Source organism: Pelophylax lessonae, assembly GCF_965119305.1.
Source record: "Pelophylax lessonae genome assembly, chromosome: 1".
NCBI lineage: Eukaryota > Metazoa > Chordata > Amphibia > Anura > Ranidae > Pelophylax > Pelophylax lessonae.
Window position 1 is genome coordinate 577156562 of NC_138768.1, and position 15149 is coordinate 577171710.

General features: G+C 42.7%; 2 protein-coding genes across 3 annotated transcripts in view; one reads left to right on the top strand and one right to left on the bottom strand.

Moving 5' to 3' along the window:
- The window catches only part of RUFY3 (RUN and FYVE domain containing 3), a 388583-nt gene that overhangs the window by 30072 nt on the left and 343362 nt on the right, over window positions 1–15149 (top strand). The window lies entirely within an intron of this gene.
- LOC309566429 (C-X-C motif chemokine 10-like) lies at window positions 758–7451 on the bottom strand. The gene is made up of 4 exons (XM_082271571.1): window positions 7390–7451; window positions 7146–7269; window positions 2428–2511; window positions 758–941 (listed from the first exon to the last, which is right to left on the bottom strand). Exons 1-4 carry the CDS (start codon window positions 7448–7450, stop codon window positions 905–907), a joined length of 306 nt encoding a protein of 101 aa, XP_082127697.1. The 5' UTR covers window position 7451; the 3' UTR covers window positions 758–904.

Below are 15149 nucleotides of genomic sequence, written 5' to 3' on the forward strand. Positions count from 1 at the left end.
AGCACTTTATGACCAAACTTTGTTGGGCGGTCACACTGCATAAGATGAGAATACACCTAATGGGGGGAGCACGAGTGCATTTTGATTTTTGAGCACGAACCAGATGGACTAAGAAGCACCTTACGTCGGGTCTCTACAGGCCATCCCACCTTTCAGGACAGTTGGTAAGGTTCAAATCTGATATTAAATATGACTCGAGTTGTAGTGTTTGAACTAGCTTACGTTGTTTTTTTTTTTTTATTTAAATAAAGAAATGTTGTAAGCTGATTTTCATACTAAAGTTTAATTTTATTTCAACCAATAATAAAAGGCCACTGCCAATGTTTTTATTTTACCTGCTGTCTGCAATCCCATGTACTCTCAGGGGAGTAAAACTTTATAAACCAAAAAACAAATTGTGGCATGACTTGCTATACTATTGGAAAAAGCAATCGTCACTGACAAACTTTGATGTTGTGTGTATAGATCAGACTGGTTGTTGCATCTGTATCTGAAAAACCAAGAAGGTGATTCCTATTCACTTGGTGCGTCCACCGAACAGTATGGGTTTGACTAGTTTAATACCAGTAGTAATCAGAAGAGTATTGACCTCACCTATACTGCATTATTGTTTAATATCTTTTTTTTTTTTTTTTTTTTTTTTACTGCCATCAAAACAGAGTAAGCACACTTTAAACATTTCTAAAACATTTATTTATAAAAATATAAATCTCACATCTTTAAAGTAGAAAAGTATCTCGGGAGGTATGTATTTACAGTAACATTGTTTAAATAAATGAATTTACAAATATAAAAATATGCATGGCATAGGTCATTCAAGTTATCCGTAATCACAAGTGAGTGGGAAAGGTAGAATGAATCTATTGAAAGGCTCTCTGTCATATTCCTCAGTTTGTATAGTCCCTCAGGGATGTCTGATCACTGGGATGTGTTTCAGAAATCTGCAGGAATAAAAATATATTTCATAAGACATACATGCCAATACGATATAGCACGTTGTACATTTAGCATTATATATTAAATACAACTTAAATAAAAATAAGATAAACACTAACATACTGTATATGATAAATCAATATTTATCTCTGCAAGCGGTATTTATTTAGTGGGCTGCATTCGCCCCAAGAGGACATTATTGTTTTATTCACACTGCCATTGACATGCAAGCAATTTTTATACATTTATAGGACATTTCTAAATGCATTATAATGCATGTAATAAGTTTAAATGATATCATTCACACTGTGCATTTGCCTGCTTTTGAGTGCGTCAGTTTAGCTGTGTCCAATTTTAAAGTCTAGAAATTGCTGAAAGCTTGTAAAAGCATGTAAATGTGTGTAAGCCTGTATAAACACACCTAATCATGGTTGAGCCTGTGTAAAGGCAGATACATCTAAATGCAGGAAAAACTGATCTGGGGAGCAAGTATATATGGTTTGTTTATACTTCTCAGAATCTTTATCCTGAGTTTAGATAATCTAAACACTGGAGTGCTGGTGTGAGTAAGGCCCCTATCACACTTGTGTGACTTGTCCTGTGACTTAGGACTGCAAAGTTGCATGACAAGCAGGGCCGGTGCTAGACTATTTTGCGCCCTAGGCAAGACCAGTTACTTGCGCCCCCCCAAATAAATAAAAAAAAACTTCAAAATTTCCCTATTCTCGCAGCACACTCTATGCATTTCCCATACTCCCCCCTATACTTGCATCACTCGCAGTGCCCCCATTAATGCAGAGTGACCAGTGCCCCCATCCAATGCAGAGTGACCAGTGCCCCCATCCAATGCAGAGTGACCAGTGCCCCCCATCCAATGCAGAGGGTCCAGTGCCCCCATCTAACGGAGGCAGCCCAAGTGGGATCTATGGCGCCCCCCTGTTCCAGTTCACAGTGCACCGTGGACGACTGGTCACCCTAGGGTGGCAGCCAGGCTAGTAGGGAAACCAGCTGCTGTAGCTGCACCCCCTAAGCAGCAGTGCGCCCTAGGCGGCAGCCTAGTTCGCCTACTGGGAGCACAGGCCCTGATGACAAGTCATACCCCATGATTTACAATGAGTACCATTACACTGATTACACAGGCATTGCTTCAAGTCCCTTCGAAGTCGTGGCAAAGTTGCATCAAAGTCACATCAATGTCGTGCAACTTTCAGGTCATACAAATGTGAAAGGGGTCTGAAGCCTAAGGTAGTGTGAATTGTGGTAAAATGCCATGTAATGTACAGGTGAGATGTGGAATGATTTTAGAAACATATAGCTGTACCTTCAGTCCTTCTAATCTATCTAATTTCAACACATTGAAAAAAAAAAAAATCACTCCTACCCACTTTTTATAGTACTGTAAACAAACTTCTACACACAGTTTTGGGCTGTATGCACATCAAACTTTGAAATAACCCAATATCTGGAGATTTTCTAAGAAATAATACCTACCGATTTCTTCCACTGAGCAGAACTTTTATTTCTTTTAGGTCAGGACTGACACATTTTGTAGCACCGGTGCTTTTTAATGTGACACTGAGAAAGAACAAAATTTAGAAAGCCATTAGTATATTTGAACACTAATTAAAAGAGAAGTATGGGTTCAAGGAAAAAAAAAATTATACTCACCTAGGTAAATGCAGCATCTGTCCCCTGCCACTTTTAAGACTAAGAACTGAGGGATCAAAGAATAATGATCGCTCAGTTCTCAGCCTTCACTGAGTAGAGAGCTGGGGACTGTAAGTCAATGCTTCTCTGCTTTTCTCCCTCATGCTCACTGGAGCGCTGAGCTATGAAGAGGGGCGGGAGCTGCTGGCTTAGTCTTTCAGTGGCATGCTGAGAGGCTGAGCCAGCTGCCAGTCCAGGCATCTGGGTTGAACCCAACCATATGGGACTTGACCAACTCTGTGCTGTCAGCCGACAGTGGGCTTTAGCTGCTGTCGCCTGAAAACGGGTCTCAAGTGTGCAGAACAATCTGCACTCCTGTGATCCAGAGGAGAAGAAAAGCCAAAAAAGCTTTGGCTATACTTCTTAAAGTGTAAGTCCACCCTAAAACTAAAATCCCTACATCTATAGACATCCACGACCTAACACTAACCTATTTAGCTCTGTAAAGAAGAAATCAGTATACATGCCTTTTTTAAAACAGATCGGATCTGGTCTCCAGCTGCGGAAGCTCTGCAGAGGACACGGCTGACAACGGCTGTAAAATGAATGGGGAGTGACGTCACCCATAGACTTACTATGGGGCTTCCATTGGATGTGTCCTCTGCACCCGCCTCCACAGCGAAGCCGCGGCTGACAGCTCAGCGTGGGATTGAGTCGGATCGGCTTCAAAAAAGGTATGTATAACTGATTTCTTCTTTACAGGGCTAGATAGGTTAGTGTTAGATCGTGGATGTCTGTAGATGCAGGGATTTTAGTGTTAGGGTGGACTTCTACTTTAATGAATGAAACAAATAAACTATTTCATATCATGTCTTTTGAGATTTTCTATATCCTGCCTTTGCACTATCTTGTCTATTTTATCAGCAGGCCACCATTCTTTAAAAGTTAAACATTGTGGAAGTGCAAGGTGTATGCTTAGTAAATAGTTAAAAATATCCTAATTTTATTTTCCTTCAAATCCATTTATGTCCTTCGCATAAATTTATAACATGCAACATGATTACATAGGACTATTAAAAATGGCACGAAATTACAATAATGAAAATTTTCATGGATGTTCCTGTTTTTTTTTATTAAAATATCCAAAATTGTGAAAAATAAAAATTCAAACAAGAATTTAGGTTTGTCTCATTCATTTTAGATTTTTAAAAATGGTATTCTTATGTACAAACTGAAATGGCTGCTTATTCTTTTTTTTTTTTTTTTTAAATAATCTTTATTTAACAAATTCAAAACAACATACAGAAATATAAAATAGCAAAGAAGTGCATAAATGCATGTAGGAAAAAAAAAAAAATACAGAAAAGGCACAATCGGCATTATGTTCAGTCCGGACATCATTAGTGAAGCAAAAACAAATCCATAGGGGTCAATTAATCAGTCATTGTGAAAGCGTGTGCCAATATCGGCCAAACAGCAAATACAATTATGGACCCCCAGGATGCGCTGTGTCTGTCAGTGCCGCCCAAAAAAAAGGGATCCCCGCAGAGGGGGCCGGAGGGCCCGACAGACACCACACACAGTTCCAGCATCTGTACACATTAACGTCCATGTTACAGTTTATACAGCCGCAGAATCGACTACTGGCCTCAGAGAGACAAGAAAAAAAAAGGGAAAAAAAGAGGGGGGGGGGGAGAGATAGTATAGGGGAAAAGACAAACATGAAGGATAAAACAGGTAGAGAAAGGGAGGTCCGGGCAGGGGGCGCGGGCCCCAGGCTGGCGAAGACCAGGTAGGAGTCCTAGAGTTCAGCCGCTAATATTAGGAGTGTGTTCATCCGAGATCTCATCAGAGTAATACATCCACCCCGTCCAAGTGTCCTTAAAGCGTTCCTCCCTACCCTGTGACGTGAGAACACGTCTTTCGGCTTCCATCACTAGGTTGACCTCCTTTTTCCATTCAGAGAGCGTGGGGCAGGCGGAACTCCGCCAATGCCTCGGTATGAGGCACTTGGCGGCGTTCAGCAGGAAAGGAACTATACTACGTTTGTAGCGTTTGATCGAGGAGTGTGTATCATGGAACAGGTATTGAAGGGGAGCACGGGAAGGAGGGGTGAGCGACAGCTTGGATACCCAAAGATGTACAGCGTCCCAGAAGGGCTGCAGTAGGGGACACTCCCACCAAATGTGGAGGAAAGTGCCCACCTGACCGCAGCCCCTCCAACAATGGGGGTCCGAGCCCGGAAATATCCGAGCCAACTTGGCAGGGGTCCTGTACCATCGGGCCACAAATTTATAGGCCGACTCCTGTATCCTGGTGCTAATAGAGGAGACATGGGTCAAACGCAGAATGCGAGAGAGTTGTGGAGGGGAAAATTCCACCCCCAGCTCTCTCTCCCATTCCTTCATGAAATAGGGAGGCGAGGAGGAGACCCCGCTCAATAACAATTTGTACATGTGCGACAGTAGGTGGCGGGACTCCGGAGGGTCGACAAACCACTTCTCGAAGTCCGAGAGGCCAGTTATCGGGCGTGGAGCAGTTGGGAGTGTGACGAAAAAGTCAGTCAGTTGCCTATAGCGCTAGTCAGACATCGGAAAGTCACCGAAGCGATCGCGCAAAGTCGCAAGGGGCAGCAAAGTGCCTGCCGGGGCAAATTTCCCGCAGTACAGTTTGCCATCAGCGTTCCAAGAGCGAAAAAAGCGTACATCCTCCCCCGGGGGGAACCAGGGAAATCCCCCCAGGGGAGCCAAAGGGGACACGCCGGAAGACATGGCGTCAGACGCATTAAGGCCATCCCAGATGCGGAGTGTGGCCACAGTCAGGGGTGACGTCCAGGCCGACAGTCCACGATCGCCCGAAGGAATCCACGGGGCACCCGCAAGATTCCGGCCCGCCAGCGTTTTCTCCAAGGGGACCCAAAGTTTAGACTGACCGTCGTGCGCCCAATTCAGCATACGAACTAATGCCATAGCTTTATAGTACAATGTAACATCCGGAAGCCCGACGCCACCGTCGGCTTTCGTCCGCCTGAGGACAGCATAGGCCAGGCGGGGGCTCCCCTCCCTCCAGACGAATTTTAGAAAAGCCCGCCGCAGACGTTTAAAAAAGGATACCGGTAAATGCATGGGGACCGTGTTGAACAAATAAATCAGCCGGGGAAGGATGGTCATTTTAAGCACGTTAATGCGGCCAAACCAAGTTACCGAGTGGGATGCCCACGATTCCAGGTCAAGATGGATACGCGCCAGCAGGTCGCCGAAGTTCTTGTCATATAGAGTTTTCAAGTCAGGGGAGATGTTCACGCCGAGGTATGAGAGGTAGTCCTCCCGCCATCTAAAGCCAAAGGATCGCCGTAGAGTCGAAGCCAGGTCGGGGGGTACATGAATAGGTAGCAATTCAGATTTATCATAATTGACCTTGAAATTGGAAAGTCGCCCGAACAGATCCAGCTCTCGTACCAGTACAGGGAGGGAGAGCTGTGGTCGGGTAAGATAGAACAGCAGGTCATCGGCATATGCCGACACCTTATGTTCCGTACCACCCACCGTAACACCAGCAATGTCAGACAGTGCCCTCACTCTCCTCAAAAAGGGTTCCAAGGCCAGGGCGAAAAGAAGGGGTGACAGGGGACAACCCTGTCGGGTGCCATTATAAATGGGAAAGGGATCCGACAGCAACCCGTTCACCCTGACCCTGGCACTTGGGCCGTGATATAGGGCCAAGATCCACCCCAACATACGGGACCCGAGCCCCAGAGATCGAAGAACCCCCGACAGGTATGGCCAGGCCACCCTGTCGAAGGCCTTCTCCGCATCCAGGGATAGAGCCAGACAGGGAAGTCTGTCTGGTCCATGCTGAGCCCAGTGGAGCACATGGAGAGCCCGGACAGTATTGTCCCGGGCCTCTCAGAGGGGCATGAATCCCGCCTGGTCAGGGTGGATCAAGGACGCGATATGGTCTTGGAGGCGAAGCGCCATAATTTTGGCCAAAATCTTGGTATCAGCGTTGAGGAGAGAGATGGGCCTATAGCTGGCACAGTGGTGGGGGTCCTTACCCGGTTTCGGGAGTACTACAATGTGGGCCAACAGCGCCTCAGGTGGGAGGGGCCGTTCATCCGACACCGCGTTAAAGTAGGTACACATATGGGTGCCAAGAATGGGGAGCAGGGACTTATAATAGTGGTTTGTGAAGCCGTCCGGGCCCGGGCTCTTGCCTGCAGGCTAGCCAGATACCACCCTGCTCACCTCCGTCTCGGTAATGGCTGCTTATTACATACTTCAATGAATATTAGGTGGGCAGCCACTCTTGGCTACCAATCATTCTATGGGGTATACAGGGGCCAAGTCACTCTAATTTGAATATTACATGTGATGGCCATAAAAGGCTTTGCACAAAGATTTTTCTAATACTTTTAATGTAGAATGAAAAAAGTGTTAATTGCAAGCATGCTGCTTTAACATATTAACCAAGATGAACATGGGTTCGAACCGATTTAAGGGAAGACAGATGTTTGCAACATCTGCCCACCATTTTTTGTATTCCATAATGTACATTCTACTTACATATATTCAGTGTTTTCACACAGAGAGCTGCTTGGATAAATGTCCAGTTGAGCCAGGGCCTTGACATGCACCTGATTGGATAGTGTGTCACACAGGCAGCGCTTCCCACAAGGAACGGCAAATCCTGAATACAAAATAAAAAATAGATCAATTAGTGATTATACAGACATTGGCAAAAACAGTAGGATAAACAGTCTGTGCTTATACATAGATTCTAAATACTATAATATGTAATTGACTGTACCTTGTATAAGAGGAGTAGAGAGCAGGAGAACGCAAATGATGACAGCACACTTCTTGTCCATATTGATGATGTTGGATTCTCTCTGACCAAGATCTAGAGCAGATAGCTGTGTGAAGTACAGCAGCATTGGTCTGTTTATATACACTTGCACTAGTTTGCATAATCCCATGATGTCATCAGCGGGGGATACTGAAATTCTCTATGTTCCATCTATATTTCAGTTTTGCAGGAAGGCTTTTAGGAAGTGAAAGCACCGTTGAAGACCTTTTCCAGCCAACAAAAAAACACTCAATGTCCGTTTCTGATAATACCAGTCATGATGGTGTTTTCCCAGAAACCTGTGGCCGATAAATTGTTAAAGAAAAAAAGAGAGAGTGTTATAGAGTTTCCACTTTTATAAGGCTGTATATTAGTGTGGTGCACAATGGCTGAATATGCATTTTTTTTTCAGTTAAAATGTGTGGTGGTAGCTATTGTTTGTGCGTGTGTGTGTGTGCATACACCAGGAACGATCACTGTAATTTGTTGTCACATAAATTGTTGTCCTGAGAGCTGAAAAATCGCTGTACAGGGTGAAACTTAAGCCTGATACACACCACTAGTTTTTTTTTTGTTCAACCCAGCAGGTTGAATGGAAAAAAACTGACAGTTCCGGTCAGAGACGCTGTACTAACAAATGAATGTTAGTACAGCGATCTCCCCTGCTGTGCTATTGTGTTATCACCGGGGGAAGCCAGAACACTCCGGAAAGCATAAATCGGGAGCTGGTCAGTTGCTGGTTTTCCAGCATGCTCCTCTGACCGAAGCTGGCAAAACGGCTGCCATACACACCTATATACTAGGCTTTAAAAGCCATTGTCACAAATTGGCAGTGACAGGATCTGAGACTGTCATCGCCACAGCTTTTAGTATTCACAAATATATCAGAGCTTCAAGCATCTGCCTCAGTTACCAGATTATCAATGATATACACAAAGATATTGAGCTGCTTAGCAGTACAATGCAAATGTGATGCTCATGCCAAAGCTGGGTTGTTCGATAAGTCTAGGTTGCATTATAAATGAGGAAAACAGAATTTTTAAACTGTCATTTTAAGCCTTAACCGGTTGCCGACTGCGCACAGTATATTTACTGCGGCAGTCGGCCCCGGCCAGGCAGAGTGACGTAGGTCTACGTCGCTCGCCTGTCACTCCTTCTAGAGCCAATAGCGGGCGGGCGCGCGCCCGCTGAGACGCGCACCCGCCTCGGCTCGTTCATGGAGGAGTGCGGGAGTGTGACTGGCGGACCCGATGTCCGCCGGTCACACTACGATCGCCGGTACAGCGGGAGAAAGACAGAACGGCTTATGTAAACAAGCCGCCTGTCAGTTCTCCCTGTGTAAAAGTGAAGATCAGACAGTTCTACTATGTAGAACTGTTGATCTTTGTTTTTACACTAGTAGACCTGTCCCTGCACAGTTAGAATCACGCCCCTAGGACACACTTAACCCCTCCCTGTCCAATACTGTTAACCCCTTCCCTGCCAGTGTCATTTTTGCAGTAACAGTGCATATATATAGCACTGATTACTGCAGTAATGTCACTGGTACCCCCAAAAGTGTCAAAAATGTCAGTCAAGGGTCCGATCTGTCCGCCGCAATGTTGCAGTACCGCAAAAAAAAACGCAGATCGCCGCCATTACTCGTTAAAAAAAAAAACACCAAAAATGACAAAAATCTTTCCCTTTGTTAGTAAACGCGATAACTTTTGCGCAAACCAATCAAAATACGCTTCTTGCGATTTTTTTTACCAAACATAGGTAGCGTAAAACAAATTGGCCGAAAATTTTAAAAAATTTTGATTTTTACATTTTTTTGGGGAGGAATTTCATATAAAAAAAAGTGAAAAATATTGTTGTTTTTGCAAAAATTACGCTCTTTTTTTGTTTATAGCGCGTGATCAAAAAATCACACAGGTGATCAAATACCACCAAAAGAAAGCTCTGTTTGTGGGAAAAAAAGGACGTGAAATTCGTTTAGGTACAGCGTCGCACGACCGCGCAATTGTCCGTTAAAGTCACGCAGTAAAAAAGCGCAAAAAAACCCCTGGTCTTTTAGCAGGAAAATCCTCCGGTGGTAAAGTGGTTAAAGTGTATCTATGGTCAAAATGTAAAATCATATACTCATTTCCACACTGTATTTCAATTATTTCTGTCCCACTCCAATTACACTGAACAATTTTGAAGTTACTTTGTGAAGATTCCTTCTGGACTACAAAGGTGCTGAGGGAAGGAGTTTCAGGAGGCGGAATCAGTACAGGAGTCACTCCTTGCAGGCAGCAAGGTACCATGGGATATGTAGTCCTTAGAAATGGAAATGGAAATGAACAACAGAGGAGAAGCTACAAATCATTCAGGGAAATTGTGGACAGAGATGGCCAGAGGACAGGCAGCACTCACAACATGAAAGTGTTTGTTTAACAGAAGCCTATGCAAGTCGCAAAGTAATCAGCAAAAACTGCAGAAACCTTTTTTATAATCGCTGCAACATGAGTCACAGCGATATAAACAGTTCTATTGCCGGCAATGGGGAGCGACTTGTCATGCGATTTGTAACTATCAAATCGCATGACAAGTCGCACAGGTGTCAACAGGGTCTAAAACCCTAGAAGCTAGATTCTGTGTGCACCAGTTTTAGTAAATCTTCCCCAGTATGTTCCTCACATCTGGGCTGGAAGAAAAAAAAAAAAAAACACTTACAATGGGGGACTACACCACTGAACAGGTTAAATACTCATAGGGTCTAGGTGGAGATGAGAAGGATTAATTACTTACCATACCCCCACTCTGGCTGGTATCCTTTTCTCCCTCTGGCACTCCAGGCTGTGGCGTCCTTTAGCGTTGTCACGTATAATGTAGAGCTATTACCTTGCATTGTACAGGGAGGAGGCAGAAACGCAACCATGGCCAAGAGCACCTTAGAGGAGGGACTCTGCTTGAGCAAGGAATATTGGTAAGCATTGCACTTTATTCCTCTACTCCTCAGGAAAAACAAGCATTTAGCCTTGTGGTGTGGGGGAGGGGGACCACTGCAAGGCTTTTATCTAAAAGGAATACCCTCGCTATAGATACAGTTTACCTGCGCAATAAAAAAGGACCTATCCAGATAACTGAAACAATTTGCTGCTGTTATGCTGTGTGAATTACACCTGTGATACTCAAAATGAACCCCGAACTACCCTATGGGTAACAGTGCTACCTAAAATATATAAACAAAAATATATAAACAAAAACCATAGATGTGAATTCTAACATCATGTGCAATACTATAGGTCACTTCACTGGTAAATATACAAAGTGACATTTAATATAAACCAGTAAATAAAATATGCACATCAATGTCTATTAAAGTGACTGTCCCACTTCTCAGATACAGTGCTTCGTAGTGTGTTCTCTAAAGAAGACTCTGTTCACATAGATTTCGCACCAAACACACCAGAGGGTTTTGACTTCATGTTTAAACAAGAAAGTCAAAACCAGCATGTGTCTTTGTATTGTGGGTATTGTAGCCTTTGTGTACTCCAGAGCTCTTCCTGCTGTCCACCCAGTATCATTAGTTATCCCGGCTTAAAGCAGAGCTTCCCCCAAAAGGGTAATTTCTGCTTTTTTTGGACCCTGCCCCCCTCCACTGTCACATTTGGAACTTTTTGGGGGGGAGCGCGTACCTGGTTTTGACAGGTACCCACTCCAACTTCTGGCTCAGATCAGTTTGCCCCCCTTCTTCTCTCGCAGTCTTCTGGCATTCATCACAGGTCCCAGAAGACTAAAGGACCATTCACAAGGAGCAGCACAGCTCGCACATGTGCAGTAGGAAACGGGCTGTAAAGCTACAGGGCTTCACTTCCTGTTTCCCTTACTTGCTGTGCCAGAGCCTGCACCCAAAGCCAATTGAAGAATAAGTTTGTGTGAGGACATCACTGGATCCCTGGACAGGTAAGTGTTCTTTTATTAAAAGTCAGCAGCTACAGTATTTGTAGCTGCTGTCTTTTAATTTTTTTTTTTTTTTTTGGGGGGGGGGGGAGCCTGGAGCTCCTCTTTAAACTATTAAATGTGCTCCATATTCAGACAGTAGGGAAGAAGTAAGGGAATCCCACATAGTAAAAAGTAATGCTTTTTTATGTGGAATACAAAAGCAATGCACTTACATAATACCAAGCAGTGTTTGCCTTAGAAAACCATTGCTTTCCCACATTAAAGATTGCCGCCATGTATTCTTGGTGCTGAAGGTGACTTCAGAAGTTACCACCCAATGTGTTTCCAGCTCCTGATGATGTAATTTCCTATGAAAAAATGAGTTGGTCGGTAACTTCTGGCCTTTTACTCATTTATCAGTCAGGACTTTTTATGCTTATTACACTACGGGTGAGCTCTGTGCCACTCTTTTATCACTATCTCTGTTGTTTTTTTATTGGTTCACTAGTCGCTGCTGAAGCTCTCACTCCTTTCATTAAAATGTGGCTGTATGATTCAATTTGTGGTTTTGCCAATAGTTGATTGTTATTTACATAACCAAATTACCTCTGCCCAAGTGGGGTTTTTTTTTTTTGTATATTTGGAAATTAACCTATTTTTGTTCAATATTATTTTAATGTCGTACTTTATCACAGATCACAGAGGGGGGTTACCAAGGGAGTATGGGACGTGGGAGTTCGGTAGATGCGTTAAGGTATTGCTGTCCATTGCTTATATTTGGAAACATCGTGCTGGTTGATTATCACGAGAACCCCAGAATCCCCCCTAATATGGACACTAGGTAGGGGTTATAAAACCCACAACATTTACGCACTTATATGTAAGTTGTCACCAGTACAAACTAAAGGCTTGTGGGAAAAGTTGCTTCTGATACATCTAGTGAGTACACTCCGCTCTTAAGCAAGCAAGCACACAGGCTTTCACAGGCCCCACACACTGCTCCCACTAGCAGTTACATGTTAGCTAAAACCATTTTATGTTACTTTTAGCTTTAGAAGAACACTCACTCAGCCTCTAGAGAGAATCACCCAATATCTAGTTGGCTGAACATACATCGGCAGGGGCAAATCTCATTTATAATCTGGTGCACCCTAATGGTTATGTGGCAGCCTAAGTGATTTCCATACACCTCTGACATTCCCCAGATTTTCCTGTGAGCAGTCACTTTTCCCACTACGCACACACGCACACGCACATGCACACGCATTAGACACACAGATCTCTGCTTGGCAATGAGATCTGACCCTGTCTATGATAACATTTACTCACTGACACTAGTCTATATGCTATCACATTCTATATCAGTAAAGTGTTGAAATACAAGGTGCAGGCCACAAGATGCCATCAGATTGTCAAGGATATAAAATCTGGCTCATAGGTGGTGATAACTCTGACAATAATCTGACAACCTTCCTTCTAGGGTTGGATAGAAAACTTGGAAACATCCCTACTTCTCAGGTGGGAGTTAATTTTGGACCTCTATCGTTATATATTGCATAAGAAAAGGGGGTTGCCACCCAATCAGACTATCCAGTGAAATGAAAGAAGCTAGCTGATGCACAAGGAGGATTTTTGTAATACCAATCTTCAAGATCTTATAACTTTGTGCAGTGCAGAATAATGATCCCCACAGCAGGTAATGTGGTGTTTTATCTGCAATAAATTACCTGTTTCCTGTTGAATTTTTTATGCTTTGATGTCAGATCTATCAGGAATTGTATGCCCTCCTCATTTGTAGGATTACATTTAGGATAAATTAAAAGGTCTATAGCACATTTCACCTGGGCCAGATATACATCGGCCTGGCTGTTGTGGATATCAGTTCTATATTTGAATAACTTTGATTCACTTTTTCTGAGAACCTGGTTTTACTGGTTCCTTATTGGTTAAAAAAAATCATAGTCTCCTATTAACAAAATTCCTTTTGATGTCTCATTTTTTTCTCAGCTACATAGCTAGTTGAGACACTAGCAGAAAGGAAGCTTAAACAAGCTGGTGAATTATACAATTTACCAGTTTGTTTGAGTTTTTTTCAGTTAAATAAGCTCTTAAAGAATTTAGAAAACCTAATTATTAAAGCAGATAGCAGTAAGTCTATAACTCTCGATAGCCTCTTAAAGTTTTGTAAGCCCATTAATGCAGTTTGTCTTCTCCCTTTGAATCAGCCTTATTTAAAGCATTTTTTTTCCTTAGCCTTCTTTGCTGCCCTACGAATTTCGGAGATAGTATCTGTCAATACTGGAGGTAGGTCAGGGCTTAGATTTAATAATATCGACATGGAGCAAAAAAGAATTAAGGTTTTTGTAAGGTAAGCTAAGTACGATTAGCTAGGCAAAGGTGCATGGAATAATTTAAGTGCCAGATATGGCTCAAAACATGCCCCTAAGGATGGTGACGGCACCCGTACCTAGTGTGGAGTCAGCAGCTTGCGGGGTGTATGTGGCTTGTGCGACCAAAAGGAAATACCCAATAAGAGTATATAGCATGTATAGTCTGGTGCGCTGGAAGCACCAGGGAAATGTGAGTACCTTATCTTAAATTTTTTAATAAAAGCCTATGGTTTTGTGGTATTAGCACTCTTGGGGTTTTTTCTTGCTTATATGCATTCTGATATGACCGGCATACTGTGAGGCAATGTTCCTGAAGGAAGAGGATCATGGAGATCTGGATTGCACTGATTGTAGCCCTGGAGAGGCTAAAAGGCACTTTATGACCAAACTTAGTTGTGAGGTCACACTGCATAAGGTGAGAATACACCTAATAGGGGGGAGCACAAATGCGTTTTGATTTTTGAGCACTACAAGAAGCAGATGGACTAAGAAGCACCTTACGTTGATGGTGATTGGTAATTGGTTGGAGGGGCCATATCATACAGCATTTATATTATACAGCACATATGCATTTGTATTATACTGCACATATGATCATTTTATATATGCAATTGGATTGCATGTAATTATTGTTCGTCACTTTTGTGAATGGTGACACACTTGACCTTTATATATCATGTATTTTTAGTTGCATTTATTATATATGACATAGAGGAATATAGCGCAGCACACTAATTAAGTTGTTTGATTCAAAACAAGCCCTGATCTTCTAAATGAATACCTTGAAGCTAGAACTGATAAAAGCAACATGCTTTTTGTTCATTAGAACGGTCCCCCTTTAACAAACTTTAATGTAATAGTGTGCTTAAAAAATTAGGTAGATGGAGTTCAAACAGTTAGAAATTGTGCATTCTTCCTAATTCTTTTGTCTAAATTGTTATTTTAGGTCAGCCCTGTACAATCTGGTTTATTGGACACTCTTTCATTTTCTGGGTACAAAAGTGAGTTGCAAAAAGGGTCTATTCAGAGAATGTAGGTTTGGATCCTAGGCTTTTTAAAATATATTAGAGTATTAGAAGAGGTATGGTTTGGGAGGATCCCATGTATGAACTAGCTAGGTTATATTAGCGTTGGCCAGCCCCAGATATAATAATTCTTCACTTAGGTGGAAGTGAATAAGGTCAGCAGAAAACTCTAGATATAATATTTAATATTAATAATGGCATACAGCATATTAAGGCCTCTTGCACACAGGACATTTTTTTAACTCTCCTAGAAGCCAGCAGTGTTTTGCAGAAAAAAATGTCTGACACTTGTGAAAGTGTCTAAAGCTTTTACAAGCTTTTAAGAGCTTTCACAGGCATCAAGCTCTTGAGCGTTAATTCATTTCATTGGCCAACAAATATATATTATTATATTATT